Source organism: Dendrobates tinctorius, unplaced genomic scaffold, assembly GCF_039654945.1.
Source record: "Dendrobates tinctorius isolate UK_male_01 unplaced genomic scaffold, ASM3965494v1 ptg000179l, whole genome shotgun sequence".
In the NCBI taxonomy this organism is placed as follows: Eukaryota; Metazoa; Chordata; class Amphibia; order Anura; family Dendrobatidae; genus Dendrobates; species Dendrobates tinctorius.
The window spans coordinates 2,096,400-2,120,384 of NW_027361846.1; the positions used below are offsets into that span (position 1 = coordinate 2,096,400).

Genomic DNA, 23,985 nt, shown 5'->3' on the forward strand with positions numbered 1-23,985 from the left:
GCACTCTGGCGGCTCTGCCTGTGCTCCGCACTCTGGCGGCTCTGCCTGTGCTCCGCACTCTGGCGCCTCTGCCTGTGCTCCGCACTCTGGCGCCTCTGCCTGTGCTCCGCACTCTGGCGCCTCTGCCTGTGCTCCGCACTCTGGCGCCTCTGCCTGTGCTCCGCACTCTGGCGCCTCTGCCTGTGCTCCGCACTCTGGCGGCTCTGCCTGTGCTCCGCACTCTGGCGGCTCTGCCTGTGCTCCGCACTCTGGCGGCTCTGCCTGTGCTCCGCTTCTGCTGCAGCTCCTCTCCACATGTTACGGTTCCACTTTGATCCAAATTCTCTCCATATACCTTGTGGTTCCGCCTTGCTTCATCCTTGTTGCTGCAGAACGCCTTGCTGCAGCTCCTCTCTGCATACCTGTGGTTCTGCTCTGCTCTCCTTTTTTGTGGCACCTGCTGCTGCAGAACCTCTTGCTGCAAACTGCAGTTTCTCTCCTCAGCCTTGCGGTTCTGCCCTGTTTCTGTTCTGTATCCTGTGGATCCTTGTCCTACCCATCTGTGCTGGTTCCTGAACCAGTTCCTACATCTTCTGTGTGAACAGCTCTCGAGTGTCTGCCCGTTCCCTCACACCATTATATCTATGTTCCGTCCTTCCTGAACCAGTTCCTGCACCTCCAGTGTGAACTGCCCCCACCTGTCCACATATCCTACTCGTCCCAGTCGGTGTCTCAGCCGTGCCCGCCTGCCAGTGCCTCAGCCGTGCCCGCCTGCCAGTGCCTCAGCCATGCCCGCCTGCCAGTGCCTCAGCCGTGCCCGCCTGCCAGTGCCTCAGCCGTGCCCGCCTGCCAGTGCGCCAGTCATGCTAGTCAGTACCTGCTATCAGTGTCCAGTCCCTCAGTGGGACAAGCAGCCACAGCCAGACACCGCCCTGCAGTGACAGCTGCCTGCCGCACAAGCCTGACCTCACCATCAGAGGCTCCAGCGAAGACCGAGGCAGCTGCCGTAGTTTCGCCCCTTCCAGGGTAGTCTGTGGCACAGTGGGGCCACAACCCCCCGGCTCGCACCAGTCAGCCAAGGCGCGAGCGTGACAGACTCCTTCAGCACACAGCACGCTGAAAAGAAACGTGTGTCCAGATCATGGAGGAAAGCAATCTCTGTGACCCACACCTCCCCTCACACACCGCGCCAGGGAAACTGTTACTATATATGTATCCACCCTGTACGGTCTCTGCCGGCTCCACAATAACAAAACTACTCGCTGCCCCCGCCGGCCGTTTACACAGGACTGGAGAAACAGAGCGAATACAGTTTATGTCTTTAGTCCAAAAGATGATACAAGAAGGACGACACAGCACAAGATACACAGCGTGACAATGGCCTGACGTCCCGGAGACGGCGCAGGTTTATGGAGAGAGGAACTCCCGTGGGTCATCCCCGCTCAGCGCTGTGTCGTGCTGGCCGTGATCGCACACGTTCCACCGCCCTCTGGGGACAATCACAGGGCCGGACCTCACTGAGCTATGCCGCATGTCTTAGCAAACTATCGGATCCCCGGCCCTGCTCTGTCCTGACTAGTGAGGGTGCTCGGGTGGCCTCCGAGTGTTTGGCGTGCTCGGAGATTTAGATTTCGTCGTCTTACCTGCGGCTGCTAGACAGCCTGACGACATGTGGGGATTCCCTAACAAACAGGCTTTCCCCACATGTATTCAGGCTGTCTAGCAGCCGCAGGTCACGCAGATGAGACGACAAAAACTAAATCTCCGAGCACGCCAGAATACTCAGAGGCCACCCGAGCACCGAGCATACTCGCTGCTCTCTAATCTGCACCCCTGGAGGTCCCTGGTGGGAGATATCCCCATCATCTTTCACACCAGGAACTGATCTGGGCACAGAGAGGAGGCAGAGGTGCGCTCATCCCTTCCCAGCAATGGTACACCGGGCACCGCAGGCACCATTTCATCAGGTTTCCTTTCCATATTGCCGCAGTGCATACAGCCTCCCTCCACACTGTAGGCAGATGCCAGACATCGCCGTCTCCACACCCCTGGGCATCGGCCGCACATCCGCTCGCCGTTAGGATTTTCCTTAGTCCCGGTCTGCACAGGCCTCGGTGAAGGGCAAGCTCCTGGGTGTCTGTGAGCCTGGTATAGAGTCACCATCATATGTCTGCTGACTGGCAGCGCCTCTCTACTCACACCCGTCACTGTCGTCACCCACGGCCACGTGTTACTGTCACCTCCCCAGGGCACAGACCCAGTGACTGCAGACATAACATCACTCCACTTTGTGTTCCCTGCGCGTTTTCCTTGGGTTCCGTCCACACTTGTAGACGCGCTGACTATCGGGCGGTAACGAACATCACGTGATACAGGACTGACGTAACCGATCTAGCCATCACGTGACTAGGGCCCGTCACGTGATTGGTGCTATGTCATGTGACGATCTGGAGGTCGCGTGACGTGCACATTCTGGGCGGCTCTGCCGCGGGTTCTTTCGGGATGTGTAATTCTGAGCGGATGGAAAGTGCAGTGCATTCTGCGGTGTCGGGACTACGAGTCCCAGCGTGCACCGCGGCTGCGTCTGTGTCCGGGCCGCTAGGAGTTGTTCGGCAGACTAAAGCCTGCAGGGGGCAGAATGGAGGCCGCGGGGCAGGTAAGGTACAGGAGGGCACAGCGCCTGGTATACGGGGGTCAGGACAGAGCGCTATACCGAGCGGACCTCACTGACAAGCCTCTCATACGTGTTATTAAAGGAGACTCCAAATAAATGTCTACAGTGACGTCACCAGAGTGCAGAGACCCCCCATATACAGAGACCCCCCATATATAGAGAGAAGAGACCCCCCATATACAGAGACTCCCCATATACAGAGACCCCCCATATACAGAGAGAAGAGACCCCCATATACAGAGACCCCCATATACAGAGAGAAGAGACCCCCATATACAGAGACCCCCCATATATAGAGAGAAGAGACCCCCATATACAGAGACCCCCCATATACAGAGACCCCCCATATACAGAGAGAAGAGACCCCCATATACAGAGAGAAGAGACCCCCATATACAGAGAGAAGAGACCCCCATATACAGAGAGAAGAGACCCCCATATACAGAGACTCCCCATATACAGAGACCCCCCATATATAGAGAGAAGAGACCCCCATATATAGAGAGAAGAGACCCCCCATATACAGAGACTCCCCATATACAGAGACCCCCCATATACAGAGAGAAGAGACCCCCATATACAGAGAGAAGAGACCCCCATATACAGAGAGAAGAGACCCCCATATACAGAGAGAAGAGACCCCCATATACAGAGACTCCCCATATACAGAGACCCCCCATATATAGAGAGAAGAGACCCCCATATGTAGAGAGAAGAGACCCCCCATATACAGAGACCCCCATATACAGAGACCCCCCATATACAGAGAGAAGAGACCCCCATATACAGAGAGAAGAGACCCCCCATATACAGAGACCCCCATATACAGAGAGAAGAGACCCCCCATATACAGAGACCCCCCATATATAGAGAGAAGAGACCCCCCATATACAGAGACTCCCCATATACAGAGACCCCCCATATACAGAGAGAAGAGACCCCCATATACAGAGACCCCCATATACAGAGAGAAGAGACCCCCATATACAGAGACCCCCCATATATAGAGAGAAGAGACCCCCATATACAGAGACCCCCCATATACAGAGACCCCCCATATACAGAGAGAAGAGACCCCCATATACAGAGAGAAGAGACCCCCATATACAGAGAGAAGAGACCCCCATATACAGAGAGAAGAGACCCCCATATACAGAGACTCCCCATATACAGAGACCCCCCATATATAGAGAGAAGAGACCCCCATATATAGAGAGAAGAGACCCCCCATATACAGAGACTCCCCATATACAGAGACCCCCCATATACAGAGAGAAGAGACCCCCATATACAGAGAGAAGAGACCCCCATATACAGAGAGAAGAGACCCCCATATACAGAGAGAAGAGACCCCCATATACAGAGACTCCCCATATACAGAGACCCCCCATATATAGAGAGAAGAGACCCCCATATGTAGAGAGAAGAGACCCCCCATATACAGAGACCCCCATATACAGAGACCCCCCATATACAGAGAGAAGAGACCCCCATATACAGAGAGAAGAGACCCCCCATATACAGAGACCCCCATATACAGAGAGAAGAGACCCCCATATACAGAGACCCCCATATATAGAGAAGAGACCCCCATATACAGAGAGACCCCATATATAGAGAGAAGAGACCCCCCATATACAGAGAGAAGAGACCCCCATATACAGAGACTCCCCATATACAGAGAGAAGAGACCCCCATATACAGAGAGAAGAGACCCCCCATATATAGAGAGAAGAGACCCCCATATACAGAGACCCCCCATATACAGAGACTCCCCATATACAGAGACCCCCATATACAGAGAGAAGAGACCCCCATATACAGAGAGAAGAGACCCCCCATATACAGAGACCCCCATATACAGAGAGAAGAGACCCCCATATACAGAGACCCCCCATATATAGAGAAGAGACCCCCATATACAGAGAGACCCCATATACAGAGAGAAGAGACCCCCCATATACAGAGAGAAGAGACCCCCATATACAGAGACTCCCCATATACAGAGAGAAGAGACCCCCATATACAGAGACCCCCCATATATAGAGAAGAGACCCCCATATATAGAGAGAAGAGACCCCCATATACAGAGACCTCCATATACAGAGACCCCCCCATATACAGAGACTCCCCATATACAGAGAGAAGAGACCCCCATATACAGAGAGAAGAGACCCCCATATACAGAGAGAAGAGACCCCCATATACAGAGACCCCCATATACAGAGAGAAGAGACCCCCATATACAGAGACCCCCCATATATAGAGAGAAGAGACCCCCATATATAGAGAGAAGAGACCCCCCATATACAGAGAGAAGAGACCCCCATATACAGAGAGAAGACCCCCCATATACAGAGACCCCCCATATATAGAGAGAAGAGACCCCCATATACAGAGACCCCCCATATACAGAGAGAAGAGACCCCCATATACAGAGACCCCCCATATATAGAGAGAAGAGACCCCCATATATAGAGAGAAGAGACCCCCCATATACAGAGAGAAGAGACCCCCATATACAGAGAGAAGACCCCCCATATACAGAGACCCCCCATATATAGAGAGAAGAGACCCCCATATACAGAGACTCCCCATATACAGAGAGAAGACCCCCCCATATACAGAGACCCCCCATATATAGAGAGAAGAGACCCCCATATACAGAGACCCCCCATATATAGAGAGAAGAGACCCCCATATACAGAGAGACCCCATATATAGAGAGAAGAGACCCCCCATATACAGAGAGACCCCATATATAGAGAGAAGAGACCCCCATATACAGAGAGACCCCATATATAGAGAGAAGAGACCCCCCATATACAGAGAGACCCCATATATAGAGAGAAGAGACCCCCATATACAGAGACCCCCATATATAGAGAGAAGAGACCCCCATATACAGAGAGACCCCATATATAGAGAGAAGAGACCCCCCATATACAGAGAGACCCCATATATAGAGAGAAGAGACCCCCCATATACAGAGAGACCCCATATATAGAGAGAAGAGACCCCCCATATACAGAGAGACCCCATATATAGAGAGAAGAGACCCCCCATATACAGAGACCCCCCATATATAGAGAGAAGAGACCCCCATATACAGAGACCCCCCATATATAGAGAGAAGACACCCCCCATATACAGAGAGACCCCATATATAGAGAGAAGAGACCCCCCATATACAGAGAGACCCCATATATAGAGAGAAGAGACCCCCATATACAGAGACCCCCCATATATAGAGAGAAGAGACCCCCATATACAGAGAGACCCCATATATAGAGAGAAGACCCCCCCATATACAGAGAGAAGAGACCCCCATATACAGAGAGAAGAGACCCCCATATACAGAGACCCCCCATATACAGAGAGAAGAGACCCCCATATATAGAGACCCCCCCATATATAGAGAGAAGAGACCCCCCATATACAGAGACCCCACATATACAGAGACCCCCCATATACAGAGACCCCCATATACAGAGAGGAGACCCCCCATATACAGATAGACCCCCCATATATAGAGAGAAGAGACCCCCCATATACAGAGACCCCCATATATAGAGAGAAGAGACCCCCCCATATACAGAGACCCCCATATATAGAGAGAAGAGACCCCCCATATATACAGAGAGACCCCATATATAGAGAGAAGAGACCCCCCATATACAGAGAGACCCCATATATAGAGAGAAGAGACCCCCCATATACAGAGAGACCCCCATATACAGAGAGAAGAGACCCCCATATACAGAGAGAAGAGACCCCCATATACAGAGAGAAGAGACCCCCATATACAGAGACCCCCCATATATAGAGAGAAGAGACCCCCCATATATAGAGAGAAGAGACCCCCGTATATAGAGAGAAGAGACCCCCGTATATAGAGAGAAAAGACCCCCCATATACAGAGACCCCCCATATATAGAGAGAAGAGACCCCCATATACAGAGACCCCCCATATATAGAGAGAAGAGACCCCCCATATACAGCAACCCCCCATATACAGAGAGAAGAGACCCCCCCATATACAGAGACCTCCCATATATAGAGAGAAGAGACCCCCCCATATACAGAGACCTCCCATATATAGAGAGAAGAGACCCCCATATACAGAGACCCCCCATATATAGAGAGAAGAGACCCCCCATATACAGAGAGACCCCATATATAGAGAGAAGAGACCCCCATATACAGAGACCCCCCATATATAGAGAGAAGAGACCCCCATATACAGAGACCCCCCATATATAGAGAGAAGAGACCCCCCATATACAGAGAGACCCCATATATAGAGAGAAGAGACCCCCATATACAGAGACCCCCCATATATAGAGAGAAGAGACCCCCATATACAGAGAGAAGAGACCCCCATATACAGAGAGAAGAGACCCCCATATACAGAGACCCCCCATATACAGAGAGAAGAGACCCCCATATACAGAGACCCCCCATATATAGAGAGAAGAGACCCCCCATATACAGAGAGACCCCATATATAGAGAGAAGAGACCCCCATATACAGAGAGAAGAGACCCCCATATACAGAGAGAAGAGACCCCCATATACAGAGAGACCCCATATATAGAGAGAAGAGACCCCCCATATACAGAGAGAAGAGACCCCCATATACAGAGAGAAGAGACCCCCATATACAGAGACCCCCCATATACAGAGAGAAGAGACCCCCATATATAGAGACCCCCCATATATAGAGAGAAGAGACCCCCATATACAGAGAGAAGAGACCCCCATATACAGAGAGAAGAGACCCCCCATATACAGAGAGACCCCATATATAGAGAGAAGAGACACCCCATATACAGAGACCCCCATATACAGAGAGAAGAGACCCCCATATACAGAGACCTCCCATATACAGAGACCCCATATATAGAGAGAAGAGACCCCCCATATATAGAGAGAAGACCCCCCCCATATACAGAGAGACCCCATATATAGAGAGAAGAGACCCCCATATACAGAGAGAAGAGACCCCCCATATACAGAGACCCCCCATATAGAGAGGAGACCCCCCCATATACAGAGAGACCCCATATATAGAGAGAAGAGACACCCCATATACAGAGACCCCCATATACAGAGAGAAGAGACCCCCATATACAGAGACCTCCCATATACAGAGACCCCATATATAGAGAGAAGAGACCCCCCATATATAGAGAGAAGACCCCCCCATATACAGAGAGACCCCATATACAGAGAGAAGAGACCCCCATATACAGAGAGAAGAGACCCTCCATATAGAGAGAAGAGACCCCCATATACAGAGACCCCCCATATACAGAGAGAAGAGACCCCCATATATAGAGACCCCCCCATATATAGAGAGAAGAGACCCCCATATACAGAGACCCCCCATATATAGAGAGAAGAGACCCCCATATATAGAGAGAAGAGACCCCCATATATAGAGAAGAGACCCCCATATACAGAGACCCCCATATACAGAGACCCCCATATACAGAGACCCCCCATATATAGAGAGAAGAGACCCCCATATACAGAGAGAAGAGACCCCCCCATATATAGAGAGAAGAGACCCCCCATATACAGAGAGAAGAGACCCCCATATACAGAGACCCCCCCATATATAGAGACCCCCCATATACAGAGACCCCCCATATATAGAGAGAAGAGACCCCCCATATACAGAGAGACCCCATATATAGAGAGAAGAGACCCCCCATATACAGAGACCCCCCATATATAGAGAGAAGAGACCCCCATTTACAGAGACCCCCCATATATAGAGAGAAGAGACCCCCATATGCAGAGACCCCCATATATAGAGAGAAGAGACCCCCATATACAGAGACCCCCCATATATAGAGAGAAGAGACCCCCATATACAGAGAGAAGAGACCCCCCATATATAGAGAGAAGAGACCCCCCATATATAGAGAGAAGAGACCCCCCATATAGAGAGAGAAGAGACCCCCCATATAGAGAGAGAAGAGACCCCCCATATATAGAGAGAAGAGACCCCCCATATATAGAGAGAAGAGACCCCCCATATAGAGAGAGAAGAGACCCCCCATATAGAGAGAGAAGAGACCCCCCATATAGAGAGAGAAGAGACCCCCCATATAGAGAGAGAAGAGACCCCCCATATATAGAGAGAAGAGACCCCCCATATATAGAGAGAAGAGACCCCCCATATGTAGAGAGAAGAGACCCCCATATATAGAGAGAAGAGACCCCCCATATAGAGAGAGAAGAGACCCCCCCATATACAGAGAGAGGAGACCCCCCCCATATATAGAGAGAAGAGATCCCCATATACAGAGAGAAGAGACCCCCCATATATAGAGAGAAGAGACCCCCATTTATATAGAGACCCCCATATATAGAGAGAAGAGACCCCCATATACAGAGAACCCCCCATATATAGAGAGAAGAGACCCCCCATATACAGAGACCCCACATATATAGAGAGAAGAGACCCCCCCATATACAGAGACCCCCCCATATATAGAGAGGAGACCCCCCCATATATAGAGAGAAGAGACCCCCCATATACAGAGAGAAGAGACCCCCCATATACAGAGAGAAGAGACCCCCCATATATAGAGAGAAGACACCCCCCATATACAGAGACCCCCCATATATAGAGAGAAGAGACCCCCATATACAGCGACCCCCCATATACAGAGAGAAGAGACCCCCCATATACAGCGACCCCCCATATATAGAGAGAAAAGACCCCCCATATATAGAGAGAAGAGACCCCCATATATAGAGAGAAGAGACCCCCCATATACAGAGAAGAGACCCCCCATATATAGAGAGAAGAGACCCCCCATATATAGAGAGAAGAGACCCCCCATATATAGAGAGAAGAGACCCCCCATATATAGAGAGAAGAGACCCCCATATATAGAGAGAAGAGACCCCCCATATACAGCGACCCCCCATATATAGAGAGAAAAGACCCCCCATATATAGAGAGAAGAGACCCCCCATATACAGAGAAGAGACCCCCCATATACAGAGAAGAGACCCCCCATATACAGAGAAGAGACCCCCATATATAGAGAGAAGAGACCCCCATATATAGAGAGAAGAGACCCCCATATATAGAGAGAAGAGACCCCCCATATACAGAGACCCCCCATATATAGAGAGAAGAGACCCCCCATATACAGAGAGACCCCATATATAGAGAGAAGAGACCCCCCATATATAGAGAGAAGAGACCCCCATATATAGAGAGAAGAGACCCCCCATATATAGAGAGAAGAGACCCCCCATATATAGAGAGAAGAGACCCCCCATATATAGAGAGAAGAGACCCCCCCGTATATAGAGAGAAGAGACCCCCGTATATAGAGAGAAGAGACCCCCGTATATAGAGAGAAGAGACCCCCATATATAGAGAGAAAAGACCCCCCATATACAGAGACCCCCCATATATAGAGAGAATAGACCCCCATATACAGAGACCCCCCATATATAGAGAGAAGAGACCCCCCATATACAGCAACCCCCCATATACAGAGAGAAGAGACCCCCCCATATACAGAGACCTCCCATATATAGAGAGAAGAGACCCCCCCCATATACAGAGACCTCCCATATATAGAGAGAAGAGACCCCCATATACAGAGACCCCCCATATATAGATAGAAGAGACCCCAATATATAGAGAGAAGACACCCCCCATATAGAGAGGAGACCCCCCATATATAGAGAGAAGAGACCCCCATATATAGAGAGAAGAGACCCCCCATATACAGAGACCCCCCATATATAGAGAGAAGAGACCCCCATATACAGAGACCCCCCATATATAGAGAGAAGAGACCCCCATATATAGAGAAGAGACCCCCCATATATATAGAGAAGAGACCCCCCATATATAGAGAGACCCCCCATATATGGAGAAGACACCCCCCATATAGAGAGGAGACCCCCCATATATAGAGAGAAGAGACCCCCATATATAGAGAGGAGAGACCCCCCATATACAGACCCCCCATATAGAGAGAAGAGACCCCCATATACAGAGACCCCCCATATATATAGAGAAGAGACCTCCATATATAGAGAAGAGACCCCCCATATATATAGAGAAGAGACCCCCCATATATAGAGAGACCCCCCATATATATAGAGAAGAGACCCCCCATATATAGAGACCCCCCATATATAGAGGAGACCCCCATATATAGAGAAGAGACCCCCCATATATAGAGAGAAGAGACCCCCCATATATAGAGAGAAGAGACCCCCCCATATATAGATAGACCCCCCATATATACAGAGAAGACACCCCCCATATATAGAGAAGAGACCCCCCATATATAGAGAAGAGACCCCCATATATAGAGAAGAGACCCCCATATACAGAGAGAAGAGACCCCCAATATATAGAGAGAAGAGACCCCCAATATATAGAGAGAAGAGACCCCCCATATATAGAGAGAAGAGACCCCCCATATAGAGAGAAGAGACCCCCCATATATAGAGAAGAGACCCCCATATACAGAGAGAAGAGACCCCCATATATAGAGACCCCCAATATATACAGAGAAGAGACCCCCATATATAGAGAAGAGACCCCCATATACAGAGACCCCCCATATATAGAGAGAAGAGACCCCCATATATAGAGACCCCCAATATAGAGGAGACCCCCATATATAGAGAAGAGACCCCCATATATAGAGACCTCCAATATATAGAGAGAAGAGACCCCCCCATAGAGAGACCCCCCCATATATACAGAGAAGAGACCCCCCATATATAGAGAAGAGACCCCCATATATCGAGAAGAGACCCCCCATATATAGAGAAGAGACCCCCATATATACAGAGAAGAGACCCCCCATATATATAAAGAGACCCCCATATATAGAGAAGAGACCCCCATATATAGAGACCCCCCATATATACAGAGAAGAGACCCCCCATATATAGAGAAGAGACCCCCATATACAGAGACCCCCCATATATAGAGAGAAGACACCCCCCCATATACAGAGACCCCCATATATAGAGAGGAGACCCCCCATATATAGAGAGACCCCCCATATATAGAGAGAAGAGACCCCCATATACAGAGACCCCCCATATATAGAGAGAAGACACCCCCCATATATAGAGACCCCCCATATATAGAGAGAAGAGACCCCCATATACAGAGACCCCCCATATATAGAGAGAAGAGACCCCCCATATATAGAGACCCCCCATATATAGAGAGACCCCCCATATATAGAGAGAAGAGACCCCCCATATACAGAGAGAGGAGACCCCCCATATATAGAGGAGACCCCCATATACAGAGACCCCCCATATATAGAGAGAAGACACCCCCCATATACAGAGACCCCCCATATATAGAGAGAAGAGACCCCCCATATAGAGAGAAGAGACCCCCCATATACAGAGACCCCCCATATACAGAGAGAAGAGACCCCCCATATACAGAGACCCCCCATATACAGAGAAGAGACCCCCATATATAGAGACCCCCCCATATATAGAGAGAAGAGACCCCCATATACAGAGACCCCCCATATATATAGTAAGAAGAGACCCCCATATACAGAGAGACCCCATATATAGAGAGAAGAGACCCCCCATATACAGAGAGAAGAGACCCCCATATACAGAGAGAAGAGACCCCCATATACAGAGACCCCCCATATACAGAGAGAAGAGACCCCCATATATAGAGACCCCCCATATATAGAGAGAAGAGACCCCCATATACAGAGACCCCCCATATACAGAGACCCCCCATATACAGAGAAAAGAGACCCCCCATATACAGAGACCCCCATATATAGAGAGAAGAGACCCCCCATATACAGAGACCCCCCCATATATAGAGAGAAGAGACCCCCCATATATAGAGACCCCCCATATACAGAGAGACCCCATATATAGAGAGAAGAGACCCCCCATATACAGAGAGACCCCATATATAGAGAGAAGAGACCCCCCCATATACAGAGAGACCCCATATATAGAGAGAAGAGACCCCCCCCATATATAGAGAGACCCCCCATATATAGAGAGAAGACCCCCCATATACAGAGAGACCCCATATACAGAGAGAAGAGACCCCCATATACAGAGAGACCCCATATATAGAGAGAAGAGACCCCCCATATACAGAGAGACCCCATATATAGAGAGAAGAGACCCCCCATATACAGAGAGAAGAGACCCCCATATACAGAGAGAAGAGACCCCCATATACAGAGACCCCCCATATATAGAGACCCCCCATATACAGAGAGACCCCATATATAGAGAGAAGAGACCCCCCATATACAGAGACCCCCCATATAGAGAGAAGAGACCCCCCCATATACAGAGAGACCCCATATATAGAGAGAAGAGACACCCCATATACAGAGAGAAGAGACCCCCCATATACAGAGACCCCCATATACAGAGAGAAGAGACCCCCATATACAGAGACCTCCCATATACAGAGACCCCATATATATAGAGAGAAGAGACCCCCCATATACAGAGACCCCCCATATATAGAGAGAAGACCCCCCCATATACAGAGAGACCCCATATATAGAGAGAAGAGACCCCCATATACAGAGAGAAGAGACCCTCCATATAGAGAGAAGAGACCCCCATATACAGACACCCCCATATACAGAGAGAAGAGACCCCCATATATAGAGACCCCCCCATATATAGAGAGAAGAGACCCCCATATACAGAGACCCCCCATATATAGAGAGAAGAGACCCCCATATATAGAGAGAAGAGACCCCCATATACAGAGACCCCCATATACAGAGACCCCCATATATAGAGAGAAGAGACCCCCATATACAGAGAGAAGAGACCCCCCCATATATAGAGAAAAGAGACCCCCATATACAGAGACCCCCCATATATAGAGAGAAGAGACCCCCCATATACAGAGAGACCCCATATATAGAGAGAAGAGACCCCCCATATACAGAGACCCCCCATATATAGAGAGAAGAGACCCCCATTTACAGAGACCCCCCATATATAGAGAGAAGAGACCCCCATATACAGAGACCCCCATATATAGAGAGAAGAGACCCCCATATACAGAGACCCCCATATACAGAGACCCCCCATATATAGAGAGAAGAGACCCCCCATATATAGAGAGAAGAGACCCCCCATATATAGAGAGAAGAGACCCCCCATATATAGAGAGGAGACCCCCCATATATAGAGAGAAGAGACCCCCCCATATAGAGAGAGAAGAGACCCCCCATATATAGAGAGAAGAGACCCCCCATATATAGAGAGAAGAGACCCCCATATACAGAGAGAAGAGACCCCCCATATGTAGAGAGAAGAGACCCCCATATATAGAGAGAAGAGACCCCCCATATAGAGAGAGAAGAGACCCCCCCATATACAGAGAGAGGAGACCCCCCCCATATACAGAGAGAAGAGATCCCCATATACAGAGAGAAGAAACCCCCCATATATAGAGAGAAGAGACCCCCATTTATATAGAGACCCCCATATATAGAGAGAAGAGACCCCCATATACAGAGAACCCCCCCATATATAGAGAGGAGACCCCCCATATACAGAGACCCCCCATATATAGAGAGAAGAGACCCCCCCATATACAGAGACCCCCCATATATAGAGAGGAGACCCCCCATATATAGAGAGAAGAGACCCCCATATATAGAGAGAAGAGACCCCCCATATACAGAGAGAAGAGACCCCCCATATATAGAGAGAAGACACCCCCCATATACAGAGACCCCCCATATATAGAGAGAAGAGACCCCCATATACAGCGACCCCCCATATACAGAGAGAAGAGACCCCCCATATACAGCGACCCCCCATATATAGAGAGAAAAGACCCCCCATATATAGAGAGAAGAGACCCCCATATATAGAGAGAAGAGACCCCCCATATACAGAGAAGAGACCCCCCATATATAGAGAGAAGAGACCCCCATATATAGAGAGAAGAGACCCCCATATATAGAGAGAAGAGACCCCCATATATAGAGAGAAGAGACCCCCCATATACAGAGACCCCCCATATATAGAGAGAAGAGACCCCCCATATACAGAGAGACCCCATATATAGAGATAAGAGACCCCCCATATATAGAGAGAAAAGACCCCCCATATATAGAGAGAAAAGACCCCCCATATATAGAGAGAAGAGACCCCCATATATAGAGAGAAGAGACCCCCCATATATAGAGAGAAGAGACCCCCCATATATAGAGAGAAGAGACCCCCCATATATAGAGAGAAGAGACCCCCCCATATATAGAGAGAAGAGACCCCCATATATAGAGAGAAAAGACCCCCCATATACAGAGACCCCCCATATATAGAGAAGAGACCCCCATATACAGAGACCCCCCCATATATAGAGAGAAGAGACCCCCCATATACAGCAACCCCCATATACAGAGAGAAGAGACCCCCCCATATACAGAGACCTCCCATATATAGAGAGAAGAGACCCCCCCATATACAGAGACCTCCCATATATAGAGAGAAGAGACCCCCATATACAGAGACCCCCCATATATAGATAGAAGAGACCCCAATATATAGAGAGAAGACACCCCCATATAGAGAGGAGACCCCCCATATATAGAGAGAAGAGACCCCCATATATAGAGAGAAGAGACCCCCCATATACAGAGACCCCCCATATATAGAGAGAAGAGACCCCCATATACAGAGACCCCCCATATATAGAGAAGAGACCCCCATATATAGAGAAGAGACCCCCCATATATATAGAGAAGAGACCCCCCATATATAGAGAGACCCCCCATATATGGAGAAGACACCCCCCATATAGAGAGGAGACCCCCCATATATAGAGAGAAGAGACCCCCATATATAGAGAGGAGAGACCCCCCATATACAGAGACCCCCCATATAGAGAGAAGAGACCCCCATATACAGAGACCCCCCATATATAGAGAGAAGACCCCCCCATATATAGAGACCCCCAATATATAGAGAGAAGAGACCCCCCATATACAAAGAGAAGAGACCCCTCCATATACAGAGACCCCCAATGTATATAGAGAGAAGAGACCCCCCCATATACAGAGACCCCCCATATAGAGAAGAGACCCCCATATACAGAGACCCCCCATATACAGAGAGAGGAGACCCCCCATATATAGAGAGAAGAGACCACCATATACAGAGACCCCCCATATATAGAGAAGACACCCCCCCATATACAGAGACCCCCCATATATAGAGAGAAGAGACCCCCCCATATACAGAGACCCCCCATATAGAGAGGAGACCCCCATATACAGAGACCCCCATATATAGAGAGAAGACCCCCCCCATATACAGAGACCCCCCATATATAGAGAGAAGAGACCCCCCATATACAGAGACCCCCCATATATAGAGAGAAGAGACCCCCCCATATACAGAGACCCCCCATATATAGAGAGAAGACACCCCCCCATATACAGAGACCCCCCATATATAGAGAGAAGACCCCCCCATATACAGAGACCCCCCATATTTAGAGAGAAGAGACCCCCCATATACAGAGACCCCCCATATATAGAGAGAAGACCCCCCATATACAGAGACCCCCCATATATAGAGAGAAGAGACCCCCCATATACAGAGACCCCCCAAATATAGAGAGAAGACCCCCCCATATACAGAGACCCCCCATATATAGAGAAGAGACCCCCATATACAGAGACCCCCCATATATAGAGAGAAGACCCCCCCATATACAGAGACCCCCCATATATAGAGAGAAGACCCCCCATATACAGAGACCCCCCATATATAGAGAGAAGAGACCCCCCCATATACAGAGACCCCCCATATATAGAGAGAAGACACCCCCCCATATACAGAAACCCCCAATATAGAGAGAGAAGAGACCCCCCATATACAGAGACCCCCCATATATAGAGAGAAGAGACCCCCATATACAGAGACCCCCCATACATAGAGAGGAGACCCCCATATACAGAGACACCCCATATATAGAGAGAGGAGACCCCCCATATATAGAGAGGAGACCCCCCATATATAGAGAGGAGACCCCCCATATATAGAGAAGAGACCCCCCATATATAGAGAGAAGAGACCCCCCATATATAGAGAGAAGAGACCCCCCATTTAGAGAGACCCCCATATATAGAGACCCCCCATATATAGAGAGAAGAGACCCCCATATATAGAGAGAAGAGACCCCTCATTTAGAGAGGGACCCCCAATATATAGAGAGAAGAGACCCACCATATAGAGAGACCCCCAATATATAGAGAGAGACCCCAATATATAGAGAGAGACCCCATATAGAGATAAGAGACCCCCCATATAGAGAGAAGAGCCCCCCATATAGAGAGAGACCCCCCATATAGAGAGAGACCCCCCATATAGAGAGAGACCCCCCATATAGAGAGAGACCCCCCATATAGAGAGAGACCCCCCAAATATAGAGAGGAGACCCCCATTTATAGAGAGAAGAGACCCCCATATATAGAGAGAAGACCCCCATATATAGAGACCCCCAATATATAGAGAGAGCAGAGACCCCCATATATATTTAGAGACCCCATATATATATATATAGACCCCTCCATATATTGAGAGCAGTGGAGATAGCAGCAAAATATGTGAGCGGATGTCATAGACTGTGAGAAAGAGAACTATGATATGCCATGGACTTCTATGGCCCCCACCCTGGATCTGCCCCATGCCCTCCAATCACCTTCCCTATGCCATGGACTTCTATGTCCCCCACCCTGGATATGCCCCATGCCCCATCCACCGTTCCTACAGCCCCTATCCCCATTCCCTTTTGTACACTTGCTTTGGCAAAACTAATGTGTATTTAGTCCTGCCAATAAAGCTTCTTTGAATTTGAGAGAGAGCAGAGACCATATATATATATATATATATATATATATATATATATATATATATATATATATACACTAGCTGAAGAGCCCGGCGCTGCCCGGGCATAGTAACTAACTGTGGTTAGTTATAACAAATTATAATTATCCTCCATCCCATAGTCCCGTGCCCATATACCCGTCATACACATCCTCCATCCCATAGTCCCGTGCCCATAGACCCATCATACATATCCTCCATCCCATAGTCCCGTGCCCATATACCCATCATACATATCCTCCATCCCATAGTCCCGTGCCCATATACCCGTCATACATATCCTCCATCCCATAGTCCCGTGCCCATAGACCCATCATACATATCCTCCATCCCATAGTCCCGTGCCCATATACCCATCATACATATCCTCCATCCCATAGTCCCGTGCCCATATACCCATCATACATATTCTCCATCCCATAGTCCAGTGCCCATATACCTATCATACATATCCTCCATCCCATAGTCCCGTGCCCATATACCCATCATACATATTCTCCATCCCATAGTCCAGTGCCCATATACCCATCATACATATTCTCCATCCCATAGTCCCGTGCCCATATACCCATCATACATATTCTCCATCCCATAGTCCAGTGCCCATATACCCATCATACATATTCTCCATCCCATAGTCCCGTGCCCATATACCCATCATACATATCCTCCATCCCATAGTCCAGTGCCCATATACCCATCATACATATTCTCCATCCCATAGTCCAGTGCCCATATACCCATCATACATATTCTCCATCCCATAGTCCCGTGCCCATATACCCATCATACATATTCTCCATCCCATAGTCCAGTGCCCATATACCCATCATACATATTCTCCATCCCATAGTCCCGTGCCCATATACCCATCATACATATCCTCCATCCCATAGTCCAGTGCCCATATACCCATCATACATATCCTCCATCCCATAGTCCTGTGCCCATATACCCATCATACACATCCTCCATCCCATAGTCCTGTGCCATATACCCATCATACACATCCTCCATCCCATAGTCCCATGCCCATATACCCGTCATACGTATCCTCCATCCCATAGTCCCGTGCCCATATACCCATCATACACATCCTCCATCACATAGTCCCGTTCCCATATACCCATCATACATATTCTCCATCCCATAGTCCCGTGCCCATATACCCATCATACATATCCTCCATCCCATAGTCCAGTGCCCATATACCCATCATACATATTCTCCATCCCATAGTCCAGTGCCCATATACCCATCATACATATTCTCCATCCCATAGTCCCGTGCCCATATACCCATCATACATATCCTCCATCCCATAGTCCCGTGCCCATATACCCATCATACATATTCTCCATCCCATAGTCCAGTGCCCATATACCCATCATACATATCCTCCATCCCATAGTCCAGTGCCCATATACCCATCATACATATTCTCCATCCCATAGTCCAGTGCCCATATACCCATCATACATATTCTCCATCCCATAGTCCCGTGCCCATATACCCATCATACATATCCTCCATCCCATAGTCCAGTGCCCATATACCCATCATACATATCCTCCATCCCATAGTCCCGTGCCATATACCCATCATACACATCCTCCATCCCATAGTCCCATGCCCATATACCCGTCATACGTATCCTCCATCCCATAGTCCCGTGCCCATATACCCATCATACACATCCTCCATCCCATAGTCCCGTGCCCATTTACCCATCATACATATCCTCCATCCCATAGTCCAGTGCCCATATACCCATCATACATATCCTCCATCCCATAGTCCCGTGCCCATATACCCATCATACATATCCTCCATCCCATAGTCCAGTGCCCATATACCCATCATACATATCCTCCATCCCATAGTCCCGTGCCCATATACCCATCATACATATCCTCCATCCCATAGTCCCGTGCCCATATACCCGTCATACATATCCTCCATCCCATAGTCCAGTGCCCATATACCCATCATACATATTCTCCATCCCATAGTCCCGTGCCCATATACCCATCATACATATCCTCCATCCCATAGTCCCGTCCCCATATACCCATCATACATATCCTCCATCCTATAGTCCAGTGCCCATATACCCATCATACATATACTCCATCCCATAGTCCAGTGCCCATATACCCATCATACATAACCTCCATCCCATAGTCCCGTGCCCATATACCCATCACACATCCTCCATCCCATAGTCCCATGCCCATATACCCGTCATACACATCCTCCATCCCATAGTCCCGTGCCCATATACCCATCACACATATTCTCCATCCCATAGTCCCATGCCCATATACCCATCATACATATCCTCCATCCCATAGTCCCGTGCCCATATACCCATCATACATATCCTCCATCCCATAGTCCCATGCCCATATACCCATCATACATATCCTCCATCCCATAGTCCCGTGCCCATATACCCATCATACATATCCTCCATCCCATAGTCCCATGCCCATATACCCATCATACATATCCTCCATCCCATAGTCCCGTGCCCATATACCCATCACACATATTCTCCATCCCATAGTCCCGTGCCCATATACCCATCATACATATTCTCCATCCCATAGTCCCGTGCCCATATACCCATCATACATATCCTCCATCCCATAGTCCCGTGCCCATATACCCATCATACATATTCTCCATCCCATAGTCCCGTGCCCATATACCCATCATACATATCCTCCATCCCATAGTCCCGTGCCCATATACCCATCATACATATCCTCCATCCCATAGTTCCGTGCCCTTATACCCATCATACATATTCTCCATCCCATAGTCCCGTGCCCATATACCCATCATACATATCCTCCATCCCATAGTCCCGTGCCCATATACCCATCATACATATTCTCCATCCCATAGTCCTCTGCCCTTATACCCATCATACACATCCTCCATCCCATAGTCCTGTGCCCTTATACCCATCACACATATCCTCCATCCCATAGTCGAGTGCCCATATACCCATCATACATATCCTCCATCCCATAGTCGAGTGCCCATGTAGCCATCATACATATCCTCCATCCCATAGTCCCGTGCCCATATACCCATCATACACATCCTCCATCCCATCGTCGAGTGCCCATATACCCATCATACATATCCTCCATCCCATAGTCGAGTGCCCATATACCCATCATACATATCCTCCATCCCATAGTCCCGTGCCCTTATACCCATCATACACATCCTCCATCCCATAGTCCCATGCCCATATACCCATCACACATCCTCCATCCCATAGTCCATTGCCCATATACCCGTCATACATATCCTCTATCCCATAGTCCCATGCCCATATACCCATCATACATATCCACCATCCCATAGTCCTGTGCCCATATACCCATCATACATATTCTCCATGCCATAGTCCCATGCCCATATACCCATCATACATATCCTCCATCCCATAGTCCCTTGCCCATATACCCATCATACATATTCTCCATCCCATAGTCCAGTGCCCATATACCCATCATACATATCCTCCATCCCATAGTCCCTTGCTCATATACCCATCATACATATTCTCCATCCCATAGTCCCTTGCCCATATACCCATCACACATCCTCCATCCCATAGTCCTGTGCCCATATACCCGTCATACATCCTCCTTCCCATAGTCCAGTGCCCATATACCCGTCATACATATCCTCCATCCCATAGTCCCATGCCCATCATACATATCCTCCATCCCATAGTCCCATGCCCATATACCCATCACACATCCTCCATCCCATAGTCCAGTGCCCATATACCCGTCATACATATCCTCCATCCCATAGTCCCATGCCCATATACCCATCATACATATCCACCATCCCATAGTCCTGTGCCCATATACCCATCATACATATTCTCCATGCCATAGTCCCATGCCCATATACCCATCATACATATCCTCCATCCCATAGTCCCTTGCCCATATACCCATCATACATATCCTCCATCCCATAGTCCCTTGCTCATATACCCATCACACATCCTCCATGCCATAGTCCAGTGCCCATATACCCATCATACATATCCTCCATCCCATAGTCCCTTGCCCATATACCCATCATACATATTCTCCATCCCATAGTTCTTGCCTGTTGTGAGTTCATTCTCCCCTCCGTCACTGGGGCCTGGTGAACTCCCTATTCTAGTGAAGGAAGGTAGTGAGCCTGATTATCAGGCACCTTGGTCTAATGAAGACGATTGGCTGAGTGGAGTCACTGACTGGATTTAAGGCAGCCTAAGCCCTTTCTGCCCTGCGGGTGATTTCTCTGTGGACTCTTGGACACCAGTCTGATTCCTGCTCTCCTAAAGCTAAGTTTTCTGTTTTGCCTTTTTGCATCTAAGATTTGCTTTTGTTTTTCTTGCTTTTTGGATTCTGCCACTCCTTGCTGGAGTGTGCAGTTTTCCTTGAGCTCTGTCTTCCGAAAGAGCCTGAGTGCTGATTTAGTTTTTGAAGCTTAGTTGCTTCAGGGCCATTTTTTTATCAGCTTGTTGGCTTTTGTCTCTGATAGGGTTTTGGCAGATTGCAGACAGCAGCCTTCCTATCCGTTCCTATCTAGGTAGTTTTGGGCCCCGTCTTTGCCCAGTCTATCTTTCTGTCTGTGTAAGTGTTTTCATGTTGCTTCACCGTCATTATATGTTGGGGGCTGCCTATTGCTTTGGGGTCTGCTCTGGGGCAGTTAGATTTCCCCTTTCCTTCTTTAGGCCTATGTATTTCTCCGGCTGTGATCGAGGGGTCTAGGTCATCGTAGGAACCCCCCACGGCTACTGCTAGTTGTGTTGATAGGTTCAGGGGTCTGCAATCTGATAGTTGCCAACTTCTCTGGTTTTCTGGACTTAGCTAGCATTTCTGTTTTTGCCTCCTACGGTGACTCAATCATAACAGAATCACCCGCCCAACCGCAGATCCTAGGGTACTCAATAGCAGGAAAGAATTGTGTGTAAAAAAAAAAAAAAAGAAAAAAGGTGTGTGTATATTCTTTCCTCTATATCTCTGAGGCCGTAGGAGGAATTTTTTCTCAATGGAGATGAAGCAATTGTCTGATCGTGTGGAGCAGCTCGCTGCTGAAGTGCGGGGAATTTCCGCCTACCTTGCTCATTCACATGCTGCTGAACCAAAGATTCCTACACCTGATGTATTTTTTGGGGATCGATCTAAATTTTTGAGTTTCAAAAATAATTGTAAATTATTTTTTGCTTTGAAGCCTAACTCGTCAGGGAGCTCCGCGCAGCAGGTTAAAATTGTCATCTCTTTGCTGCGTGGCGATCCCCAGGATTGGGCATTTTCTTTGAAACCAGATGATCCTATTCTGACTAATGTGAATGCATTCTTTCAAGCTTTGGGGTTGTTGTATGACGAACCTAATGCTATTGATCAGGCTGAAAAGACCCTGTTAGCATTGAACCAGGGTCGTGATTCGGCAGAGTTGTACTGTCAAAAGTTCCGAAAGTGGGCGGTCCTTACTACCTGGAATGATAGTGCTTTGGCTGCTCTCTTTCGGAAGGGTTTGTCAGAAGCCGTAAAAGATAATATGGTGGGATTTCCTGTTCCTTCTGGTCCGGACGATTCTATGTCTTTAGCCATTCAGGTTGATCGGCGTTTACGTGAACGCAGGATTACATGAGAGGTGTTGCCACCGGTTGAACAGACGTCTGAACCTATGCAATGTGATAGAGTTTTGTCTAAGGCGCAACGTCAGGAATTCAGAAGGCGTAATAAGCTGTGTTTTTTCTGTGGAGATGCCTCACATGTTATTTCTGTTTGTCCTAAACGTGAGAAACGCTTTGCACACACGTTTTCTGTTGGTGGGGTTCAGCCTAAGTTTCTTTTGGCGATTACTCTGATCTGTTCCCTGTCCACATTTTCCGCCAAGGCTTTTGTGGATTCGGGAGCAGCGCTAAACCTAATGGACTTGGATTTTGCTAAACGTTGTGGATTTCCGATGACACCTCTGCGGATGCCTATCCCTTTGAGGGGGATTGATGCTACCCCTCTGGCTAAAAATAAACCTCAGTTTTGGACCCAGTTGGTCATGCGGGTCGCCCCAGACCACCAAGAAAATTGCAGATTTTTGGTGTTGCATGGTCTGCATGATGCCGTTGTTCTGGGGTTTCCCTGGTTGCAGATTCATAATCCAGTTTTGGATTGGAAGTCTGTGTCTGTGGTGAGTTGGGGTTGCCGGTGTACCTTTAGTGAGGCTCCGTTTTTTTCCACCTCTCCTCAGTCGCATGATGTTCCTGACTATTTGGCGGACTACTATGATGTATTTAGTGAGAATGAGTCTGCGTCCTTGCCTCCTCATAGGAGTTATGACTGTGCAATTGAACTAAACCCGGG

General features: G+C 48.6%; 1 protein-coding gene across 6 annotated transcripts in view; it reads left to right on the plus strand.

The window, feature by feature from the left end:
• The first annotated feature begins 2,444 nt into the window (after positions 1–2,444).
• Positions 2,445–23,985, plus strand: part of LOC141054852 (uncharacterized) — a 141,608-nt gene continuing 120,067 nt past the window's right edge. For 3 of the 6 annotated variants that reach the window (XM_073551722.1, XM_073551724.1, XM_073551726.1), the window contains exon 1: positions 2,445–2,635. In XM_073551722.1, coding sequence (XP_073407823.1) covers positions 2,618–2,635 — 18 coding nt within the window. In that variant the 5' untranslated portion in view covers positions 2,445–2,617. The remainder of the gene's footprint in view (positions 2,636–23,985) is intronic. The other 3 variants (XM_073551721.1, XM_073551723.1, XM_073551725.1) reach the window with 3 other exon arrangements.